Below are 22,167 nucleotides of genomic sequence, written 5' to 3'. Positions count from 1 at the left end.
TCGTGGCGCTGCCGCTCGCTTCCATTGTTGAGGAGCGCGAGGAGAGGGGAAGGTGTTTTGTCACGCAGAATCTTGCGGTCACTGCGGGCTTGGCCATTAAACCCTTGGGAGTGCCGCCTCCAGTGGTGCGCATGTGTAGGTGTGACGTCGCGGCGCAAAGCGGTGCAGAGGTGAGAGCCGCTACCGTAAAGTGCAGATGATGTCGGGTCTAACGAGTCCAGTGGAGCTGCGCGTTTTCGAGAAGCGGCTGCTGGTGACAGGCGGTGCGGGGTTCATGTGAGTGGTGGTAGCAGTGCTCCAGGCGCGGCCTCGCCTCTCAGCTGGCCCGGGAGGGGTCTGCCGGCTTTCTTCCTGGGGGCACGTGTGGGATATGGTAGGTGGAGGGCATGTGGAAGCGGGATCGGTTCTGTGGTGCCGTCTCGCTTTCCTGTCCCCGTTGGGCTTGTCCTAGCCGGCTCAGCGGCGCCACCGGCTCAGGGCGCGTTCGCTCAGGTAAAGGCTGCGGTAAACGCAGCTGTTTCTGCAGCTTCGATTTCCCCCTAGAGGCTACCTGTGCCTCTCACGTGTCATGGATCTTGAGATGGGAAGCTGTGTGCACAAAACTGGGCTGCCGCCCTGCACTTGTCTGTCCGTGTTGAGGAAGAAGATGTTTGGTGAGAGAAGGTGCCGACAGTGAGCGTTGGTTCTCGGTCCTAGTCAGGGTGGGGTATGGGAGCGGCGGTGCTTTGAGCTAAATAGTGTTATCATATCCGCTTCCCGGTGATACGGGCTTTGTTCGAGGCAGAGAATGATTATTAAAGTCCGCCTTAAGGTAGGGCCCTTCATCTTGCTCAGAGGCTGAAGCTGTAAGAAGACTAGATTTCTGTGTTTGCCCCTCAGCTTGGGGGCCCATTTGAACCTGAAGTCTCAGGGGGAGCTACTTGTACGGAAGACTGTACTGACGAGAAGTTAAACCTGGTAGCCAGGCTGTCATTGCTTCTTACGTCTAGCATCACTGTTGGAGAGTCAGTAGGAAAGATGACTGCTTAGTTCTTCTTAATACTTAGTGCATAACCTTAAAAGTATTTTAGAACGGTAATTGAATGTAGCATGTAATGTTTTGAGGTTTTTTAGGTGGCTGTGAGCAGTGCTGCTTTCTTTTGTTATAGCATGAGCTTTTAATCAGACTTTTAATTTCATAACAATATGTACTTAAGGGCATGATCTATAGAATAATGTTGATGTATCTTAAAATATATCTTATTTCCTCTTTGAGTACAACTCCTTTTCCCCCCAAAGCATTTTGATATTGCTGAGCTTATTTGTAATTTGTTATCTCATTGTTACCATAAAGCTAACTATATAATTGTAAAATATGTTTTCCTTCTATCTTACAGTGCTTCACATGTAGTTGTCTCCCTAGTGAAAAACTACCCCAACTATCTGATTATAAATCTAGATAAGGTAAATGTCTTCTTTCTTGGTATGGAAAATTATTTTAAACAATTTTAATGTAATCTGTGTTGAAATTTGTAAGGGTTATTGTTACCTAGTACATTTTTTTTTTTTTTACTATCAATTTGTTCCTATGCAAAAAAAAAAAGGTAACTGTTGTTCACGTTTACTGTCCTGTACTCATCACAAATAATTACTTGTAACAAAACAAAATAATAATTAAAAAGTAAAGGGAGATTTTAAGTTCTAAAGTTATGGTTAAGAATTTTTGGAGTTAGAATATCTTTCATAGTTTTGTGTTTAGAATATCTTTCATAGTTTTGTGTTTCTAAAGCTTCTTTATGTCTGCTTGCAAAATAGCTTTTCTTTTGTAAAAAGTTTTTACTTTGTTCTCAAGCTGTCTAGTAATTAGGTTGGATCTTAGCTTGTTTACTTTCACAAGGACCAGTTCATGACACTGACCAGGTATTTCTCCTTAGCTCGACTACTGTGCAAGCTTGAAGAATCTTGAAACTGTCTCTGAGAAAGAAAACTACAAGTTTATCCAGGTGATAAAGCCTTTTTTTCTAGGAAACTTGGCTTTTTACTGATCTTTATGTCTTCATACTAAAGTAATGTGGTCTCCAGAGCTCCCCAAACCAAAAACCACTGCTTTCATGTACGGTAAAGCTGAATTACTATTACACTGACTCATTCTTGACAATGAATGTCATATGCCAGTGTATGTGACAGTTGGGTGGATGTAACGGCATTTACTTCATCTCTTTATCTTAAATCATCCGTGGAAGTTGGTGACAAGATGTAGTGTGTTCTGCCTCTTACATGAAGTAGTCTTTTGAAAGTTAATGTATTTTACCATATAATGCAGGTACAGAACTGGTAAAAATCTGGCAGTAGAGATGAGTGGTTGTGGGTATAATTGTTTCTCTTAATATAGGTAATATGGACTCAAATTCAGCTCCGTCATGCTGTTGTGATGCTATCTTAGGTTTTGCATCTTCAAACACTGCTACTTATAACAGTCTGTGATGTGCAACACGTTCTGTTAGCATTAGACATCAGGCTGCATTCTTGTTTTGCTGCTGTTGTTGCTGTGTAGGAACAGGGTCTTATAGGAACATTCAATATATGCTTTTCCTTTTTAAAATTACGCCAATTAAATTAGCTTACTTTTTACACAGCCTTATATCCAGACAGGAGATGGGTTTAGTTTTGTTGTTGAGATAAACATTCTAACTGCTGGGCTTATGTGCTGAAGCTCTTCTGAAATAACAACTTTGGGGAAACTTTGTCAAAGGTGGTAGATGCCTATAAATATCTGAGGGCTGGGTGTCAAATGAAGTGTGGCAATCTTTTCAGTGTTGCACAGTAATAAGGAACAATGGATACAAACTTGAACATAGTAAGTTTCACCTCATCATAAGGAGAAACTTCTTTACGGTGAGGGTGACAGAGCATTGGAACAGGCTGCCCAGAGAGGTTCTGTAGTCGTCTGCTCTGGGGTCTTTCAAAACCCACCTGGATGCATTGTGATCCTGCTTTTGTCAGAGGGGTTGGACTTTATGATCTCTGGAGGTCCCTTTCAACCTCTAATGTTCCATGATTCTATGTAAGTTAAACATACCTCTTATATTCTGAGAATTTCTGTTGTGTGATATGAATTGCATGAATGCATTAGAAAAGCCTTGTTACCTATGTATATATGAACATTTAATTGTTTAGGACAACATAGAGTTCTAGAAGGCATCCTAGCTCAGATTCCTATGTGAGGTAGCGGGATACTAACAAGGAATGATGTGTCTTCTGACCTAGAGTAGGAATATATTTTCCTAAAACTTAGATCAGTACAATTCATTCTAACTTTTCAGGGACTTTTGGGTGTTTGGTGGTTTGTGTTTTTTTTTTTTTGGCACTTCTTTTTTTTGTAAGGAAGTTTGATCAGAGCTTAATAGCAGATGGTGTGCAACCACACAGTTTACACTGACAGAAAAAAATACACTGTAACAAATAACGTCTGGTGGATGAGCCCTGTGAGTACCGTTCTAATGGTATTGTTACTGACCTTAGAAGAGAGAAGCAAGGGTAAATGTTGTAGTGATGCTGTAGAAAAGAAGCCTGTTTTAGAGGTCAGAGAAGTAAAAGTTGGGAGAACTTGTGTAAGAGGCTGTATGAAGGATGCGGTTTTATTACAAGTTCTGTTGTTGCTCAGCACAGTTAAACTGAGTTTGAATTTAAGTGGTGTGGGGTTTTGTTTGGTTGTTTTTTTAAAGTAAATAAATGTAACCATTTAGTTCAACATAATGTGTGAGCCAGAAGTGGTTGCTGGGGCGTGTCAGTTCTGTTCAGGGATGAGAAATAGGAAAATCAGTTAACCTTCCTCCCATCTCTGACATACTATACTTCTCTTGAGGCTGTTCAGAATTGTTGCTTGTGAACTTCTTAAAACATAGATGCATTCGAACTATTTTTAGATAATTTTCATGTTATTGAAAATGCAGAAGTCTTTGTTTAAGTTGAGCCAATAGGAAAATATCAAAAGCTTTTCGTCAGCTTGCCTTTACCTTTAATGTAAACCTGTTGCTTCTGCGCCAAACTAGAGGATGGCTTGTGGGTCCATGCCTGACTCGTTTCTAAATTTATCTATTAAAATACCAATATCCCCCCCACTCCCCAAATTACCAGAACAAACCATAAAACCGAAAATACGTGCAAGTCATCCAATTGTCTTATTTTGACAGAAGTGGAAATCCGCTTCACCTTTTATAATGCCACTAGGTGTCGCTGTCCGATAGCCAGACTCTGGTAACCCTCTTGTTTGTTCTACTGCTATTGAAGCCACACACGATATCTGTTGTGTGTATTTTGGGGGATGATGCCGTTTCTTATGTTAAATAATAATTCAAATCCTGAAATAAGTTTTGTTGTGAGGGTTGCTCAAAATAGCTCTGGGGACTGCAGCAGAGGAGAGGCATGGACCTGCTGGAGCGGATTCAGAGAAGGACCACAAAGATGATCAGAGGGCTGGAGTACCTCTCCTATGAAGACAGGCTGTTCAGCCTAGAAAGAGAAGGCTCTGGGGACACCTTATAATTGCATTTCAATATTTGAAGGGGACCTACAGGAAGGCTGGGGAAGGATTGTTTAGAAGGTCTTGTAGTGATAGGATCAGAGGTGGTGGTTTGAAACTGGAGCAGGGTAGATTTAGCTTAGGCATAAGGAGGAAGTTTGTTAAAGTGAAAGTGGTAGAGTACTGGGACAGGGTGTCCAGGGATGTGGTTGAGGCCCTGTCACTGGAGACGTTCAAGATCAGAGTTGATGTGTCCATGGGCAGCCTGATCTAGTTGGAGATGTCCCTGCTCAATGCAGGGTGATTGAAGGAGATGACTTTTGAGGATCCCTTCATACCTGATGCAATCTGTGATATTTATATCTGGTTTTATTATAGACATGGCATTGATAAATTGACCCAAGCTTATCTGGTACTGCTATTTGCATCCTCTGCTTCCTCTGTAATTTTTTTCCCCTTTAATGCAATGCTTGGTACAAATGAAAGCTTAGTATTTTCTAATCAAAATAATTTTTTTGTTTGTTTAGGGAGATATTTGTGAACCTGATTTCATAAAACAGCTCTTTGAAACTGAGAAAATAGATATAGTCCTTCATTTTGCAGCCCAGACACATGTAGGTGAGTAGTATTTTGGTATTATTTTCTGAGTATGTTTGTTTCAAATACATACTGATTTTTTTTCTATTTTCATATATAACAAGGATACAGTTTGTCTCAACAAGTTATATGATTCAAGATTTGATGGCCTTTTTAACTTGAGGTTCACAGCCTTACTTTACAAAGTGCTTCACCTGACTGTTGTCTCTGTTAGCTGTGCATAAATAGTAATTCCTGGCATTTCTTTTGCATTACATTTTAAAATATGATCTAGGCATGTGTAATTGCCAGGGTACTGGTGGAGTCATGAAGACAATGGAGTCTCAAGTTTTAACTCAATTTGCTCCAACCTTGCAGGAAAACCCCCTATGTAGAAGTTGAAGGCTTAGGCATAGTCCCCTTCAGAATCCTACCAGGGTGCTAAAAATAGAGAATATGCTTAGAAGTGCCTATTTCAAATTGCTGCTTTTTAGTAAGACTATTAAAGAGAACTATCCTTACTATACTCCTTTCATTGAGAAGTTCTCAAAGAATTATGCAGGAAAATACTTGGCAAAAATTGTCAGAATTAAACCAGATACTAGTTAATTAACAGTAATAGGTATATAGTACTACATTATACAACTGAGTGATACTTTGCTTACTGAGCTTGTACCTTCCAGCTGGAGGGGGGAGGTAGTTATGCTACCACTTAAATAAAATTAGGTAATTTGTTTGCAATGGAAGCATCTATAGCCAATAAGCTTTTGCTCCTGATTTCAGCCTCTTGTACAGACCAAGGATATTGTCTTGAAGTGTCTTCATTTAATAATGATCTTGCTATCTGCCAATCAAAGAACTAGTGTTGAAGTCCCAGTCTATATTGCAGCCTCTAATATTATGGTTTGCTGGGAAGTCCTGTCTTGGCTAAAAGTAATCAGAATTGCCTGGATTTTTTTTTTTTTTTATGTAGATCTTTCATTTTGGCGTGCCCTGGAGTTCACTTATGTGAATGTTTATGGCACTAATGTGCTGATTGCTGCTGCACATGAAGCCAACGTGGAGAAGTTTATCTATGTTAGTACAGATGAAGTATATGGAGGTAGTACTGATGAGGTAAGATTAAAAATGCGTGAGGGTTTTTCTGGTTTTAGTGGTTTCAATCTAACTTTCCTTGGCCTCTGTAAATTCATGACTTAGTGGAACTTGTAAATAAGCACTGGTTGTTTCTAGAAAACTTAAGTATCAAAACTGTCCTAAATAATTTTTTTGTTGTTTTTTTCATAGCATGCTTTATATTGAATACATATTACCTGCTCTACAACTACCTTAAGGGAGGCTGTAGACAGGCAGAAGTTGGTCTCTTCTCCCAGGCAACCAGCACTAGAACAAGAGGATACGGTCTCAGGCTGTGCCAGAGGAGGTTTAGGCTGGATGTTAGGAAGAAGTTCTACACAGAGAGAGTGATTGCCCATTGGAATGGGCTGCCTGGGGAGGTGGTGGAGTCGCAGTCATTGGAGGTGTTCAGGAGCAGACTTGATGGGGTGCTTGGTTGCATGGTTTAGTTGATTAAGTGGGTTGGATTGGTTGATAGGTTGGACGCAATGATATTGAAGGTCTATTCTATTCTATTCTACTTAAAGCAGTGAGATAACAGATACCTTTTATTTAGGACTAAAAGGTCAATTTGCTAGCTGTAGTGCAATGGTACTCTTAAGGATTGAACCTCCTGACCTGTTTTTGTGAGGTACTTTACTACAAGTATAAAAATATTACTGCCAGTGTTCTAGCACTCTCCTGTGTTTGATAAACACACTCTTTTGTTAACTATTCTTCTGCTGTAAGTGGAAGGGTGATTTTATCAGTCTGTCATCCTTGATATTTAGGGATTTTTATTTTGGTTGCAGTTGCAGCTTTTGTAACTTTTAGATTTTTCTGGGCAAAACAAATTGAGTAATGCCAGTTTTTCTTTTGATGTTAGGAATTTGATGAATCTTCACCAAAACGTCCAACAAATCCCTATGCTTCCTCCAAAGCTGCTGCAGAGTGTTCTGTTCAGTCTTACTGGGAAAGATACCAAGTAAGTTGATAGAAGCTTCAAAAACTCTGAAGACCATACTGACATGTCTGTGTTACGTATGTAAGAATATAAAAGAAAAATCAGTACTAGTCCACACAGTGACAAGTTTTTTCTGATTGCTAGTCTTGTAGTTTGGATGTATTGGAGGTTGTCCATTACTTATTGGTGGAGATATACTACAGGACAGTGAGAAGTCAGATGTTTTAAAACTTTTTTAAAAGTCTGAACTGTAATGTCCAAAACAATTCTTTGATAAAATGGTCAAAAAAACATTAGCAGTTTAAGAAAATAGTGTTAAACTTGAAGGAAATCCATCGATATAGAAGTAAAATATGCAAAGATCAGTTTGTAGTGAGAGTAGACTTACAGTGAAAGCAAAAAAAGCCAGGGGGGGCAGAGGGGATAACCTTGTCACTCAGATTTCTTGAAGTAAAATGTTCAAAATTTTGATTAGTCTTTTGGTTTTTTACATGTGTTGTTGTTGATGTAAGGCTGACTTGAATAAGATATAAATGGCTGTGAAACATTTTCCTGGAATAAGTATTAGTAAGCCAATCTTCAGTCAACCAGATAGATCATGGAGGTTCCTAAGCAAGATTGAGAGATTAAAAACATTTGTCACTTTTGCTTCTGACAGTCTGAGAAGGCTGGAGGGCCTTGCCTGTTTGACAAGAAGCATGGATAGCTTCATTCATTCATGTTTGTAAGGGCATATGTATTTGTCAATAAGCACTGTTGGTATGTAAGTGTATTATTTATTGATTGGCAGGAAGCCTACAGGCTTTTAGTTGTATACATTTTCTTACATAATGACTTTCCTGTTTAATGCTCTTAAGTTCCCAGTTGTTATCACACGGAGCAGTAATGTTTATGGACCTCATCAGTACCCAGAAAAAGTAAGTTAAACCTGTGCTTTACTCTGAGCTCCAGTGTACAGTAATTTAGGGTTGTCATGATGTTACTCTTTTCTGACTTTGGGGAAAAAAAAAAATAAAAAAGCACTGTCTTGCAAACATATTTGTGTACACTTGACTGAGATTGTATGTTTTGATCTCACACTAGCATGTCTTACCATCAACACAGTGAACACATCTTTTTGCCTTGCCAGTAAAGCATCAACTGAAGATTTTCAGTATTTACATAAATTTTATTACAATGACTTTGTAATTTTTCTATTTTTCAAGGGATATTTAACTGCCTTATGCCTGGTAGGTTTCCCTTTCTAAGTGCATTAACTCGCATGTCATATGCTGTTGTTATGAACACTTAATAAATGGTTCGAACATTTCAAACACTATATTGTGAGATAAATGTTTGGTCAATAAAGAGAGATTCCAACATGTACAGAACATAGATAAAATGAAGCTCTAGCAATCAGATACAAGGTGAGTAGTAGTGCAGAACGACTTGTTCTTTGCATGTGTCCATACACACCTTGTGGGCTTTTAAAGGCAGTTAGTTGTGAGAGGGAGTTGTCTTTTCAGGCAGTACTAAGCTCTGTTGTGCTAGCAAGTGGAAATACACTGATAGCGAACTCTTTGGAGTTTGGAGCTTGTGTGAAGTGTAGCTATGTTTTGCTATTCTAGTGAGGTATACTTTAATTTGAATTGATTTTTATGGGGGTTGTTTTTGTTTGTTTGGGGTTTTTTTGCAAATGAATTTATTTTTCCCTACATCATTGCAGATAGATAAGTGTCGGCTTTTAAAATATGTTTTCCAGTGATCAATGTCTTAAGAAATGTCTGGTTACAGGTTGCATGATGTTGGGAGTATGTTCAGGGGATGTATCACTGTTTATACTTGCTTTCATCTTCATCATATATGTATTATTCCTTAGGTATTCTCTTCTAGTTGTTGCCAAGAGGACAATATTAAGCTATATGCATCTTTAGTTTTACCTTGCATGCCTCCTCCTATGATTAGGGCAGTGAATTAAAATAAGTGAATTGGAATAGATTTCTAATGGTTTCAGATAAAAAAAACTTCAACAGTGGGGCCAACTGCCCTGAACTTTCTGGGACATTGTGAACGGATCTAAGCTTGTAGCTCAACATAATATTGTAAATCTTTATGCTGTGAGCTAGTGGTTATCACTTGGTCTGTGTTTACTTATCTTAAAATTCTCCGTTGATTCTCTTCCAAATGTAACTACTTGAATCACTCATTCTTTCTGATTGTAGATGTACTGCAATTTGCTGGATGTTTAAACTATGATCTAAACTCTAATTGAACTCTAATGCACTTCTGTGTGTGAAAAGCAATGGAACCATTTTATTTTGTAAAAATGTTACATTTATAATTACCATTTTGTAACAGTTGACCAGAAGGATAAGCTTTACAATGCAACAGACGCATCTGCTCTTGGGGAAAAAAAACAACCCCAAATCCTTGAACTTTCTGGATTTGATGCATTCTTTGATTAGACTTAAGTAAACTTAAAAGTATAGGGTCTTATTCACATACTTAATGACACTTCCTGGTAAAGGTTCATGTTCTTTGCAGAATAACAGCTTCTAAAATGGACTAATGATTTTTGTTCAATTCCTTAGGTTATTCCAAAGTTTATATCTCTGTTGCAACAAAACAGAAAATGGTAAGTATTTATTTTTTATTTTAATATCTGTACTAATTACAGTTCTAAATAGTTTGTAAAATTGTAATTTTATAACTAAGTTATGAATAGTTTATTTTAATAATAGGATTTCCTTAAAGGATTGTTTGCATGTCAGCTACTTAAGGTACCTTCAGTAACAGCTAACAGCAAAACTGCTTAAAACATAAGTCAAATAAATGGAATGCTTCTATTTAAGTAACGAAAATCTCTTCCCTTTTCCTGATTTTAAGCTGTATTCATGGTTCTGGACTTCAGAGAAGGAATTTCCTTTATGCAGCTGATGTGGTAGAAGCATTCCTTACTGTCCTGAAGGAGGGAAAGCCAGGTGAAATTTATAACATTGGAACTAACTTTGAGATGTCCATAGCCCAGCTTGCTAAGGAGTTAATCCATTTAGTGAGTAAACAGTTACCATGCTTTTGTATACCAGTCATTACACATGTATATACTATTCTGTGAACTACTACTACTTTTGTAGCTCTGAGAGAGCTTAGGCTTGTAGTGTGTCTTAGAAGGTGATTGCTGTGGAATGATGGACTACCTTTTCTGTATGTAAATTTGCAGTACAGGCTGTCATGCTGCAGCACTTATCCCAGCTGAGACATAAGTGGCATGATGATAACATTTAGTGGGGGATTTTTCATGCTGGCTACTTAAGTTTTGGTTTGAGAGTGTGACACTACTAAACTCTGATTATGAATGGTTAGGCGGTTCTTGGATGAAAGAAAAGTATTGGAATTTTAATCTGTTTTGATAATTCCAGTAGTTTGAGAACTCAGTTTTGACAGAAGACCATTTCTGTCTGTGTGTTTTGGTTGATTGGTTGGTTTGTTTTTAACAGACTTAAATATTGTTAAAAAATCTATTTTAAAATGTATATTAAGACAGTGCAAGGTGTGTGGTGATAACTTTTGTTATTCTTCTTGACAGATAAAGAAGACCAGTTCAGAATCTGAAATGGAGTACTGGATGGATTATGTCAAAGACAGGTAGGAACATAGCAAAACACAAGCAGGATGGCTTTTTCTTGAAGGCTTCTGCGACTTTTGCAAACCATTTATTTGGGAAAGTGTTTCTGCTCTGCACAAGGGACAACTTTTGAAGGAGTAAGAGCTGGTTTGCTTTCCATTTATTATTTGGATTTTTAGGTTAGAGTGTATGTCTTGAAGGGGAACGTGTCTGTCTTCAAACTTTTTTCAGGCTTCTCATTTAGGTTTAGTATTTTGACCTTAATGAGACTACTTCAGACTTACGTGCTTTATAGGCAAGACCCACTCTCCACAGGTGGAAATATGCACATACAGAGTGTAGTTAATTTTAGATTCCTATCTTAAGCTGAAACTGCTATCTCAAAAGGAGATGTAAAACTCTGAGGTGCCAAAGTTAGTGTGGTAGCAAAAATGGATAGCTTTCATAGATATGCTTTTGCTGTGTGTTCCCTCCTTAATTTCAGGCTTGATTTGGCTCTGTTCTCTTATCTCAGTTTCTTTTCTGCAGCAACAGTGAGCCTCTGCTTACTTTAGATATCACTCTCCCTGGAGTGATTAGAAATGATGTATTTGCTGATGGCAGTTAAGTATTGCTGTGGCCTTTAGAATTTTCACTTTCTGTTCACATTTGAATTATCCTGGAAACTGAAGTGTTTAAATGTATCAATTTTTGGTTTTAAGAGGAACTTTCTTCAGAATCCTATCTGAGTGTATTGCAGGAGTCTGAACACATTGCCTCGGGCTGATAGGATGTGACTGTTCAGTAAGATGAGTGTAATTTAGGCTGAGAGGTTTCTTCATGTGTATTGGGCCTTGTCCTTTAATCTTTAAACATAAATGGGCTTTGGAAGACTAACCACATAGGAATACATGTTTCAAAGAGTGTTGAGGTCTTAAAACGATTCTTAAGATACCTAGCTAATGATTATTTAATTCTGTAATGAGCAACTGAAAGGTCATGGGGGTCACTTGCCATAGAAAAATTAGTTCTGCTTCTGCTTAAGATTAGCATGTTTTAATAATGATAAGTAGCTCATTTTTCTGCGCACTTGGCTTAACTATTCAGAATGCTAGTGCCAGTAAACCAGGAATGCTAGACTACACTACCAAACTGCCAGGTTGTGAAAGTGAAAGTTTGTGCTATGTTTAAACATAGGGAATCTCTTTCTGTGTTGAATGTTGCAGCCTGGGATTCTGCATATTCAGTATTACTAAGTTTGTGCAGCTAATGAGGCACTGTGATGACAATGCTTTGGAAGTCTGTATTTCAAATTTGAAGTGTTTGGAAATTTGTGGGCTTTCAGAATGAAAAATGTGAATGAGGATAATGGAAAACACTGGTTTGTGTTGTGACTGTCTAAAGAGTTGCAAATGCACTGATCCACGCAATTGTATTGGCAGCAATTTGAGTTTTGCATTCATTTTTGTGCCAATAAGATGTTAATTCATATTTATTCTAGTCAATTCTAAGTAGCTGACTGTACGAACTGAATTGTATTGTAGCTGCACTCAGCTCCTGTGTATTTTTTGAAGGCAGTATTTTTTGTTCATGTTGATGGGATTTTCAAAATTGAAGCATGCCTGCTTTGAAGACAGCATGAGGTACTGCATCTCTAATGAAAAAGCCTAATCACATTGTTTTCCGTGTGCATTTTATACTTCTACAGACCTACCAATGACCTGAGATATCCAATGAGCTCAGAAAAAATGCACAATTTAGGATGGAGACCTAAAGTGCCTTGGAAAGAAGGAATAAAAGAAACAAGTAGGACTGACTTTGATTTAGATGTGATGGGACAAGGGAAAGGGGGGAAAATGGGTGCACAGGTTAGTTAATTTGAAGTAAAGAGAATGAATTTAACACTTCAATTTTGCATAAAATTGGCTATTTTTCAAGTAGTGAATTTACCTGATTTAAAAAGGAAGATTAATTGTGTTAAAGTGCATAAAGTACTAGAATTAATTGCTTTTTAATGCTAGAATAAGTTCAGTGAAGAACTTATAAAATTGAAACAGTATGACTTTTTAAAATATTATAGACTACATAATAAACTATTAGCACATTGTTGGTCTTATGTTATTGGTAGGCTGTTTGGATTTCCTTGTTGTCTCTGGCTGACTTGACTAATCAGTATTCTCTTCATACTAGTTGAATGGTACAAGGAAAACTTTCATAACTGGAAAAACACAGAGACCGCTTTGGAGCCCTTTCCTGTGATGGAGCCATTTGCACAGCTCAGTGGTCCATAGGGTAGTGGAGGACCTGAAGGAATTTATTCTACCTCACACAGTCCTTTCTTTGAAGCCTTCAGTCAAGTGACCACACTGATGTATTCAAGATAAATGAACCATGGTGAATACAGAAACTTGGAAAAGGGTTTCAGCACTTTCTAAATGGAACAATGGTGCAATACTATATTCTCACTAGGTATTGATTTTAAGGACCTATATGAGGTGAAGAATATTTATAATGCAGTTAATTAGTGTAACTGATGCCAAATCTGCTATTTTAATAAAGTAAATAATTCCAGTTACAGGTTTGGGGTCTTTGAATGAAACTTGTTTTTAGCTCTGGAATAATTCATATGCATTAATTTGGTTTTGCTCTGTAATATGTTATTTTTGTCACTTTAAATATTTATTTTTTATTAAGGGGAAAATTATGTACTTTATATGCCAAGAGTATAAATCCAGTGGATACAACCTAGATATGGTATCCATATGATTCAATAATTTTCTCTGATGCAGTATTACCTTCTGTAGATGACTGATTAAACTTGTATCTACTTTGTAACTTTAAATGCCCTATTTTTTTAAGAGGGGTGTATGTGTAAAAGTGTCAAGAAGTAGTAAGTGTTCTTACTGAGATTTCCAGAAGCATTTTCTTAAACTTTACTCTGTATTAGATGTCATCTTTTTACTGTGTTACAATAAGCATGTCTTACATGCTTATTTTCTTAACTGCAATTGTAACAAACTTGAAATACTGTAATACAAACATTCCAGTGATGTTATTTCCTGTGATATGAAGGCTATTTGTGGAGGGGGAAAAACCCTCTTGTCTTGTGAGTTGTGGGTTAGTGCACGCTTCCACTTTTTAGTTTGTTCTGTTTTGGTGACAAACATCTTGAAAAAATAATTGATTTTTAATGTAGAGTTTTGGAGGAAACTTCAGGAAATGTGTCAATGAATCATTTAGTAATAAAAGTTACGATGCAACTGGTTTCTCTCAAATAAACACACTGGAAAAGTAGATGAGAGTTTTAAATTTATTTTCAGGAGACAGTAAGAACTAATAAATATTTAGCTTCCCTTTTGTTTGGCTTTGAGGTGGCAAACATAAAAAGAAAAACTCTTCTCTGTTTTATTACTGTAGCTTCTTTGTTTGGTATAGTCCTACATCCTTCTCTTTGCTTCTGCAGAAACCTGCGCCTAGGATACTAGGGTGTACTCGAATTGCTGTAACTTCTAAAGTATCAGAAATTGGGATTTAACTCTCCAAACACAAGTGTGTGCAGAAGTCCTTCCCTTATCAGCCTAAGTATAGGAAGAGAGACCTTCTACTATCTGAAGGGGCCCTACAAGAAAGCTGCTGAAGAACTTTTTGAGGTGTTGGGTAGTGATAGGAGTAAGGGGAATGGATCCAAGCTAGAGGAGGGGAGATTTAGATTAGATGTCAGGAAGAAGTTCTTCACCGTAAGGGTGGTGAGACACTGGAACAGGTTGCCCAGGGAGGTGGTGGAAATACCATTCCTGGATGATTTTAAGGCCAGGCTGGATGTCGCTCTGGGCAACCTGATGTAGTGGAGGGTGTCCTTGCCCATAGCAGGGGGGTTGAAAGTAGATGATTCCTGGGGTCCGTTCCAATCCTGACAATTCTGTGGAGAGTGGATCTTGGGGCATTTGCCTTAGCTTTGCCCTGACACAGGTGCAGTAGTAACTGAACATAAAATTTAATAGTACTGACCCAGATAGCCTCCAGGTAGTGTAGAAATTCTGATAGTGTAATCAGATCAGAAATACACAAAAGAAAGCAGTAGGGTGAAATTGCTTTATTGAATAGAGCTTTCAAAAGTCTTTTGGAATATTTTGATGCTGAAAATGGAAGCTTTGACATTTATGTCATTGTTGCAGGATCACAGCATGTTAGGGGTTGGAAGGGACCTCTGGAGGTCATCAAGTCCAGCCCCCCTACCAGAGCAGGACCATGTATTCAAACAAGTGATATTACTGGAATTTCAATTTTTCAAATGATCCATTAATTTTTAGTGGAAACTCTTGTAATTTATTTAAATGCTTTTGAAGATTTATTCCTCCCAAGTGTTTAGAGAAGTTTTTGGTTTAGTGTTAGTAATTTCTTACATATAATACATACATGCACATTAAAAAGCATATGTTTTAAATTTTAAAATACTAATGTAGAAGGCTTTTGCATTGAGCTACTTTGCTGTAGGGCTAATGGCTAAAGGGCTAAGCCTTTACTGGTTGAGAAAACAGCTGATTTTGCCATTAAACTTCTGGCTTTTGTCAGAAGAAAAGAATAAAGGATCAACTAGTGAGTTGTTAATGGGGGAAAAATGTAATGTTTTTAGTCTTTATTTCTCACTTTTTTTACTCCAAAAGTAGGAAGAAGCATTTCTACAGAAGGGGTAAGGCTGTAAAATGCTGAACACAGCAGTCATTCAGTCCACTTTTCTCAGGGTTAGTGGCATAGAACACTATGGTTACACCAGTAAGAAAATGGAGTAAATGTGTATGTCACTTTAGTTGCTAACACTTTCTAAAGGACTGGTCAGCTTCCATCACACTTGAAAATATTTGATTGCAACTGTCAGTTCTGCATCTCTTTTTGGGGTTACTGCATTGGGTTGGATAAGATCTTCAGGAAACACTGGGGGATTACTACCCTATTGATGTCCCAAGTCTGCTGTTCAATACCTCCTTACAAGTAGTATCTGAAAGATGAAGCAAGCAGCTAAGGCAGGGCCATCCATAGTCCACCTGCCCTGCAAGTTGTGGATAGTGGAGCCTTTGAGTGTGTATAAGTTGTGGTTTGTGGGATGGAGGTCATCCTTACTTTCTCAAAGTCTTTCTCTTGTCTGACCTTGGCACTTGCTTGCATCTGTATGCTGCTTGGTATTAAGGAGTGCTAGCTGTGGGTGAGGCTGGTTTACATTGTCTAAAGATAACTGACCAGAAAATAGCTTTTCTTTGGCCATCCTGTCCTTTGCTAGATACAAGAGGAGGTTATGAGAGGAAAAAAAAGTGTGGATGGTGTTTCTTTTGTTGTTGTTTATGGGTTTTGTTTTGTTTGTTTGTTTTGTCAGGATTTTTTATTGTTGATCCCCAGGGACTAGTGCTGGGCCCCATCTTGTTCAATATCTTTATTGATGATCTGGACAAGGGAATTGAGTCAGTCATCGGTAAATTTGCAGACAACAGCAAGTTGGGAGCAGGTGTTGATTTGTTAGAGGGTGGAAAGGCTGAACATGAGCCAGCAGTGTGACCAGGTGGCCAAGAAGGCCAATGGTATCCTGGCCTGCACCAGAAATAGTGTGGCCAACAGGAGCAGGGAAGTAATTCTGCCCCTGTACTGAGTACTGGTTAGGCCACACCTTGAGTACTGTGTCCAGTTCTGGGCCCCTCAATTTAAGGACATTGAGACACTTGAACATGTCCAGAGAATGGCAATGAGGCTGGTGAAAGGTCTCAAGCACAAGCCCTGTGAGGAGAGGCTAAGGGAGCTGGGATTGTTTAGCCTGGAGAAGTGGAGGCTCGGGGGACCTTATTGCTGTTTACAACTACCTGAAAGGTGGTTGTAGCCAGGTGGGGGTTGGTCTCTTCTCCCAGGCAACCAGCACCAGAACAAGGGGACACAGTTTCAAGCAGTGCCAGGGGAAGTTTAGGCTTGAGGTGAGGAGAAAGTTCTTCACAGAAAGAGTTAATTGGCTATTGGAATGTGCTGCCTAGGGAGGTGTTCAAGAGGGGATTGGACTTGGCACTTGAAGCCATGACTTAGACAGGTTGGACTTCATGACGTCTGAGGTCTTTTCCAATCTTACTGATTCTATGATTCTATGATACTTTTGGAGGTGGTTCTTCCCCCTCCAAGTCCTATTCTGGAAGGGTACGAAATAGCACAAATTTGGTTTCCCATTTGTGAGAGACTAAATCTTGTCTCTTGATGTGACTCAACAAAGATAAAATCACCTTTGCTGCTTGCCCAGACAATAGAAGTGTATTGGGCAGAGCCACTGCATAATGACTCTCTGGAATGTGCATGGACAAGATAATCTGTGTCCAGAGGAGGGCAGCAAAGCTGGTGAGATGTTTGGAGCACAAGCCCTATAAGGAGAGGCTGAGGGAGCTGGGGTTGCTTAGCCTGGAGAAGAGGAGGCTCAGGGGAGACATTATTGCTTTCTACAACTACCTGAAGGGAGGTTGTAGACAAGCAGAGATTGGTCTCTTCTCCCAGGCAACCAGCACCAGAACAAGAGGACACAGTCTCAAGCTGCACCAGGGGAAGTTTAGGCTAGCTATTAGGAAGAAATTCTTCATAGAGAGAGTGATTGCCTATTGGAATGGGCTGCCTGGGGAGGTGGTGGAGTCACCATCACTGGAGGTGTTTAGGAGGAGACTTAACAGAGTGCTTGGTGCCATGGTTTAGTTGATTAGATAGCGTTGGATGATAGATTGGACACAATGATATTGAAGGTTTCTTCCGACCTGGTCTGGTCTATTCTATTCTATTCTATTCTATTCTATTCTATTCTATTCTATTCTATTCTATTCTATTCTATTCTATTCTATTCCTATCTCTACCTATCAGCTACCTCGGAAAGGGAGGATGGTGCAATGATTCACCACCTGGACACATACCTAAAAAACTGTATAAAAGATCTGAGCAACTACTGGTACGGGAGGAAGAAAAAGACCTGGACAATGCCACTCTGAAGAAAATACCAGGAGAGAAAAGGACAGAGACATCACCATGTAGCCTGGAAGAAGCAGACCAGGAGGAGCCCTCTCTCCGTGTCCTAAGCTCTGCCTGCTGCAGCTCATGGAGCTGACGAGGCTGCTCAGAGAAGGACTTGGACTTGGACTAGGACTTTTGGATCTCTCCCTCCCCTCCTCCAGCAGAGGACAGCACAGCCAACAAGGCAGCACCTTTCCTCCACAGACCCAAACTGTCTTGCGGGGCTGGAGGGGTGGTGATATAATTCCTTTCCTCTTCTCTCTCCCTCTTCTCCATCTCTCTCTGTTTTTTTCCTCTCTCTCTCTTCTGTTCCATCCACTTTATTCTGTTAATAGATAGCCTCGCTGTTGATATTTTGGCCTCATTTGTGCCTCTAATTTCATAACATGGGAATATTCAAAAGAACTGAGTCTCTTTCCCTCTCTGGACTGGGGCACCGTTAGGAGAAAGTTGTAAATAGTTCAACTGGACTCAGAATACTCCATTTTGCTAAAACTGTTCTTATGCTCTTTAAACATCCATGAAATGCTAATATGTTTCTACTTTTCAGTAAGAGTAACTTTCATACACACCCCCAAATTTTGCTGGTGAAAGAAGTGGCTGTATTATTAAATGTACTGTATCTGAGACTGAATTATCCTTCTCTTTTGTTTTCATTTATTTCCGTTTCACCTGGCAAAACAAAGGCTTCTAAAAATAATAAATATTAGAATAATCTGGAGCTCTGTTTTTTTGTGGCAATGTATAAAAATTCTACAGCCAATAGTGTTTTGACTTCTACAAAGCGTGTCATTACACTTTTGGAATTTATCTGTACCAAAGATCACAAGATTATGTGAGCCACTTAAGTAGGAGACATGCTCATTAAGTGTTCACATTCATCATTTCTCAGCAAAATGTTCATTTCCAGTGGCAATGTGAAATCATAAGAATAGGGGATTTTGTATCAGTATAGTGTTTGTATGCCCTTCAGTACTATGATGCATGTTTGGGTTTTTTTGTAAAGTATCCCTAATGGAAGTTTTTTTTCCTGGAGATTTTATTTTCAATCACTGAACTGAACACCAAACTGACATTTTGATATCTTAAAATACATCAGAACAGAGGTTGTCCACAAAAGAATTTTCAGCAGTCAGACAACCTGAGAAAAATAGAGAATCACAGAATGGTAGGGTTTGGAGATCTAGTCCAACCCTCCTGCCAAAGCAGGATTACCCATGGCAGGTCACACAGGAGCACATCCAGGCAGGTTTTGAAAGTCTCTACAGAAGGAGAGACTGAGCAGCCTCTTCCAGTGCTCTGTCACTCTTACAGTAAAGTTTTTCCTCATGAAGTGAAACTTCATGTGTTCCAATTTGTACCTGTTTGCTGTTCATCCAATCACAGTGCACCACTGAAAAGAGATGGGCCCCTTCTCCTTGACACCCACCCTTTAGGTATTTGTAAACATTAATAAGATTCCCTGTCAGTCTTCTCCAGTCTTGCAGCCTTCTCCACCTTGCAGCCTAGCTCCAGGTCACACACACAGTATCACACAGCATCGCTAAGGTTAGAAGAGACCTCGAGGATCATCGAGTCCAACCTGTCACCACAGACCTCATGACTAGACCATGGCACCAAGTGCCACGTCCAATCCCCTCTTGAGCACCTCCAGGGACGGTGACTACACCACCTCCCTGGGCAGCCCATTCCAATGACTAAGGATTCTCTCGGTGAAGAACTTTCTCCTCACCTTGAGCCTAAACTTCCCCTGGCACAGCTTGAGACTGTATCCCCTTGTTCTGGTGCTGGTTGCCTGGGAGAAGAGGCCAACCCCTTCCTGGCTACAACCACCTTTCAGGTAGTTGTAGAGGGCAATGAGGTCACCCCTGAGCCTCCTCTTCTCCAGGCTAAACAATCCCAGCTCCCTCAGCCTCTCCTCATAGGGCTTGTGCTCAAGGCCTCTCACCAGCCTTGTTGCCCTTCTCTGGACACGTTCAAGTGTTTCGATGTCCTTCTTAAACTGAGGGGCCCAGAACTGGACACAGTACTCAAGGTGTGGCCTAACCAAAGCAGAGTTCAGGGGCACAATGACCTCCCTGCTCCTGCTGGCCACACTATTCCTAATGCAGGCCAGGATGCCGTTGGCCTTCTTAGCCACCTGGGCACACTGCTGGCTCCTGTTTAGGCACCTGTCAATCAGCACCCCCGGGTCCCTCTCTGTTTGGGAGCTCTCCAGCCACTCCGACCCCAGCCTGTAGCTCTGCAAGGGGTTGCCATGGCCAAAGTGCAGCACTCGGCACTTGGACTTGTTGAATGCCATCCCGTTGGACTCCGCCCATCTGTCCAGTTGGTTGAGGTCCCTCTGCAGAACCCTTCTGCATTCTAACTGACTAACATCTTCTCCTAACTTGGTGTCATCTGCAAACTTGCTGATGACTGACTCAATCCCCTCATCCAGATCATCAATGAAGATGTTAAAGAGGATGGGGCCCAGCACTGATCTCGCATCCTTTTCTCATAAGACATATTTTAGTCCCATCTAGTCCAGGATGCTTGTGGCCCTCTGTTGGACCCTTTCTGAAAGTAAAAGAAAATACAGGCATATGCAATACCAGATATTCCTGAGGTTAGTTTGTGAAAAGGCTACACTTAAAAAAGGAGGGATCTGTTAAACTCTTCTGTTACTGAGGAAGAAAGAGAGATTTCTTTGGTTTGTTTTGACTAACAGAAGGGAGAAGCAGCAGACAATCTTGCACTACAGCATTTCTCCCCGTGTGGCATGCAGGGTGAATCAGGAATGGGTGCTCTCACAGGTAGCTTTTTCTAGAACCATGGGATGTGCAAATAAACACAAACATGAGATGTGAGTGCCCAGCAGCAGTGCCAGATGTGCTAGTTTGCACATGTGGGTACTGTAGTGTTTTTAGGCTATGTCTTTAAATTTAGTTACAGATTTTGAACAGAAAAGTAGGAAAATATAAATAAATCACTGTTGGGTGTAAAAAGGAAAACAAAAGATTATTCTAAACAAATTCATTGGATAAATATCTATAATAAGATGAGACGTACCAAACCAATTCTCTCTTCTTTGCTGATCCCTGCTGTTTGCTTTGCTTGGGAGAGATTAACTTGCTTGTTGGCTGGCCTTGGCTTCTGTGTTTAGTTAAGCCTAACCCACTGCTTTCTTTCCGCTCCTTTTCTCTCTTGGGACAGGGGGGTAGGGGGAGTGCAGATTTTCATGTGGTTTGCTAATTGTAACTATCTGTATAATATTGTAAATACTGTATATTTTGTTCATATTCATTGCAGTCCATTGTAGAGTGTAGTTTTTGCTTGTAAATACAGCTTCATTTGCTTCTAACTGAGTTGGTCTGGCAAAGTTAATGCTGAGGGGGAAACTTCAACCGACCACAGGTACATTCTCAGCTTTCAATCCATAGCTGCAGGAATGCCATATCAGCTGTTGGTTGAAAAAAATGCTTAACCAACAATGTGAAAACATTTTGAAAACATTTTGATCAAAATTTCTTAAGATTATGCTCAGTCAGGCTCTGTGATTTAGGCAGACACATAGAGCTCTGGAATATGCCCCTCTGAGCAAGACCATGGGAAAATGATGATGGAGGTGCCTGTTCTCTTTTTGTCTGTAGAATGTCAGGTCTGTCAAACTTAAAAATAAAGTCCCTGAAAGCTCTGAAGCAAAAATGCTGTCAGTGTAATAATGTTCTTGAATCCCACAGAGTAGTTGCTGCTCCCGAATAATCCAGGGAGCCACAGCTGAAACATTTTTACGCTGATGTGAAATGCTTGTATGTAATTGCTGCACTTGTCTTTGTTAAGGCATAATTTTATTTGCAGTGACTCGTCACCAATTCGTTTGTGGTAGTTATGGTGTCCAGTGACACAGGACAGATGACAACGTGTATCCTGGGCTTACACGATTAACAACCAACTAATGCATGGGAAACAAGAGATTAGTAGCATTTTTCAGAAACCGCCGCCACGGGAGCCGAAATAGCTCAGTTGGGAGAGCGTTAGACTGAAGATCTAAAGGTCCCTGGTTCGATCCCGGGTTTCGGCAAAAGTTTTTTCCCTCAGTCTCGCTGCTGCCTCTCTCAGGGCGCTGGCTGCGTTTAATCCCTCACACCGGCCAGTCGCGAGCCAGGTTACCCAACGGGTGGATACTGTGCTCACGCTAGGTCGGCAGTCATGACCGTTTGTGCGTGAGCTTGTGGCAACACGCTGTGTTGACTGCCCCAGCCATGCCCGCTGAGTGCTGGGACTGGAATTTCCTGTTGTTTTGCTCAGCTGGGTTGTGGGTTAAAAAACAGTGCTGAATTTCCAATGATTTCATTCGCATGTTTTAGGGTAACGATGCCATTTTATCTCTGTTGAAAGTGTGGGCAACGACACTTGTCAGATGATGGCACTGATACAGAGGTGCTGGTC

The 22,167-nt window shown here is 40.0% G+C and overlaps 1 protein-coding gene and 1 non-coding gene across 2 annotated transcripts; both read left to right on the top strand.

Moving 5' to 3' along the window:
* The first annotated feature begins 176 nt into the window (after positions 1–176).
* TGDS (TDP-glucose 4,6-dehydratase) lies at positions 177–18,428 on the top strand. The gene is made up of 12 exons (XM_068166888.1): positions 177–276; positions 1,377–1,443; positions 1,914–1,982; positions 5,029–5,119; positions 6,051–6,193; positions 7,059–7,157; positions 7,994–8,053; positions 9,707–9,750; positions 10,002–10,167; positions 10,702–10,760; positions 12,428–12,525; positions 12,910–18,428. The coding sequence occupies exons 1-12, from the start codon at positions 197–199 to the stop codon at positions 13,008–13,010; spliced, it is 1,077 nt and encodes a 358-aa protein (XP_068022989.1). The 5' UTR covers positions 177–196; the 3' UTR covers positions 13,011–18,428.
* A 3,298-nt stretch (positions 18,429–21,726) lies between these two features.
* TRNAF-GAA (transfer RNA phenylalanine (anticodon GAA)) lies at positions 21,727–21,799 on the top strand. The gene has a single exon. It is a non-coding gene; the product is annotated as a tRNA-Phe (tRNA).
* Positions 21,800–22,167: the final 368 nt, after the last annotated feature.

The sequence above is a fragment of the Melanerpes formicivorus genome, unplaced genomic scaffold, assembly GCF_026170545.1.
Source record: "Melanerpes formicivorus ecotype bairdi unplaced genomic scaffold, bMelFor1.0.p_v2 SCAF_110, whole genome shotgun sequence".
Lineage (NCBI taxonomy): Eukaryota > Metazoa > Chordata > Aves > Piciformes > Picidae > Melanerpes > Melanerpes formicivorus.
This window is presented reverse-complemented; position numbering and strand designations above follow the sequence as displayed.

Bases quoted from the DNA above. Each gene is read 5' to 3' on its own strand.
- TGDS (XM_068166888.1), top strand. From the start codon at position 197: ATGATGTCGGGTCTAACGAGTCCAGTGGAGCTGCGCGTTTTCGAGAAG. The intron at 1,983-5,028 runs GTGATAAAGCCT...TTGTTTGTTTAG, and splicing joins AAAACTACAAGTTTATCCAG to GGAGATATTTGTGAACCTGA. The intron at 7,158-7,993 runs GTAAGTTGATAG...AATGCTCTTAAG, and splicing joins CTTACTGGGAAAGATACCAA to TTCCCAGTTGTTATCACACG.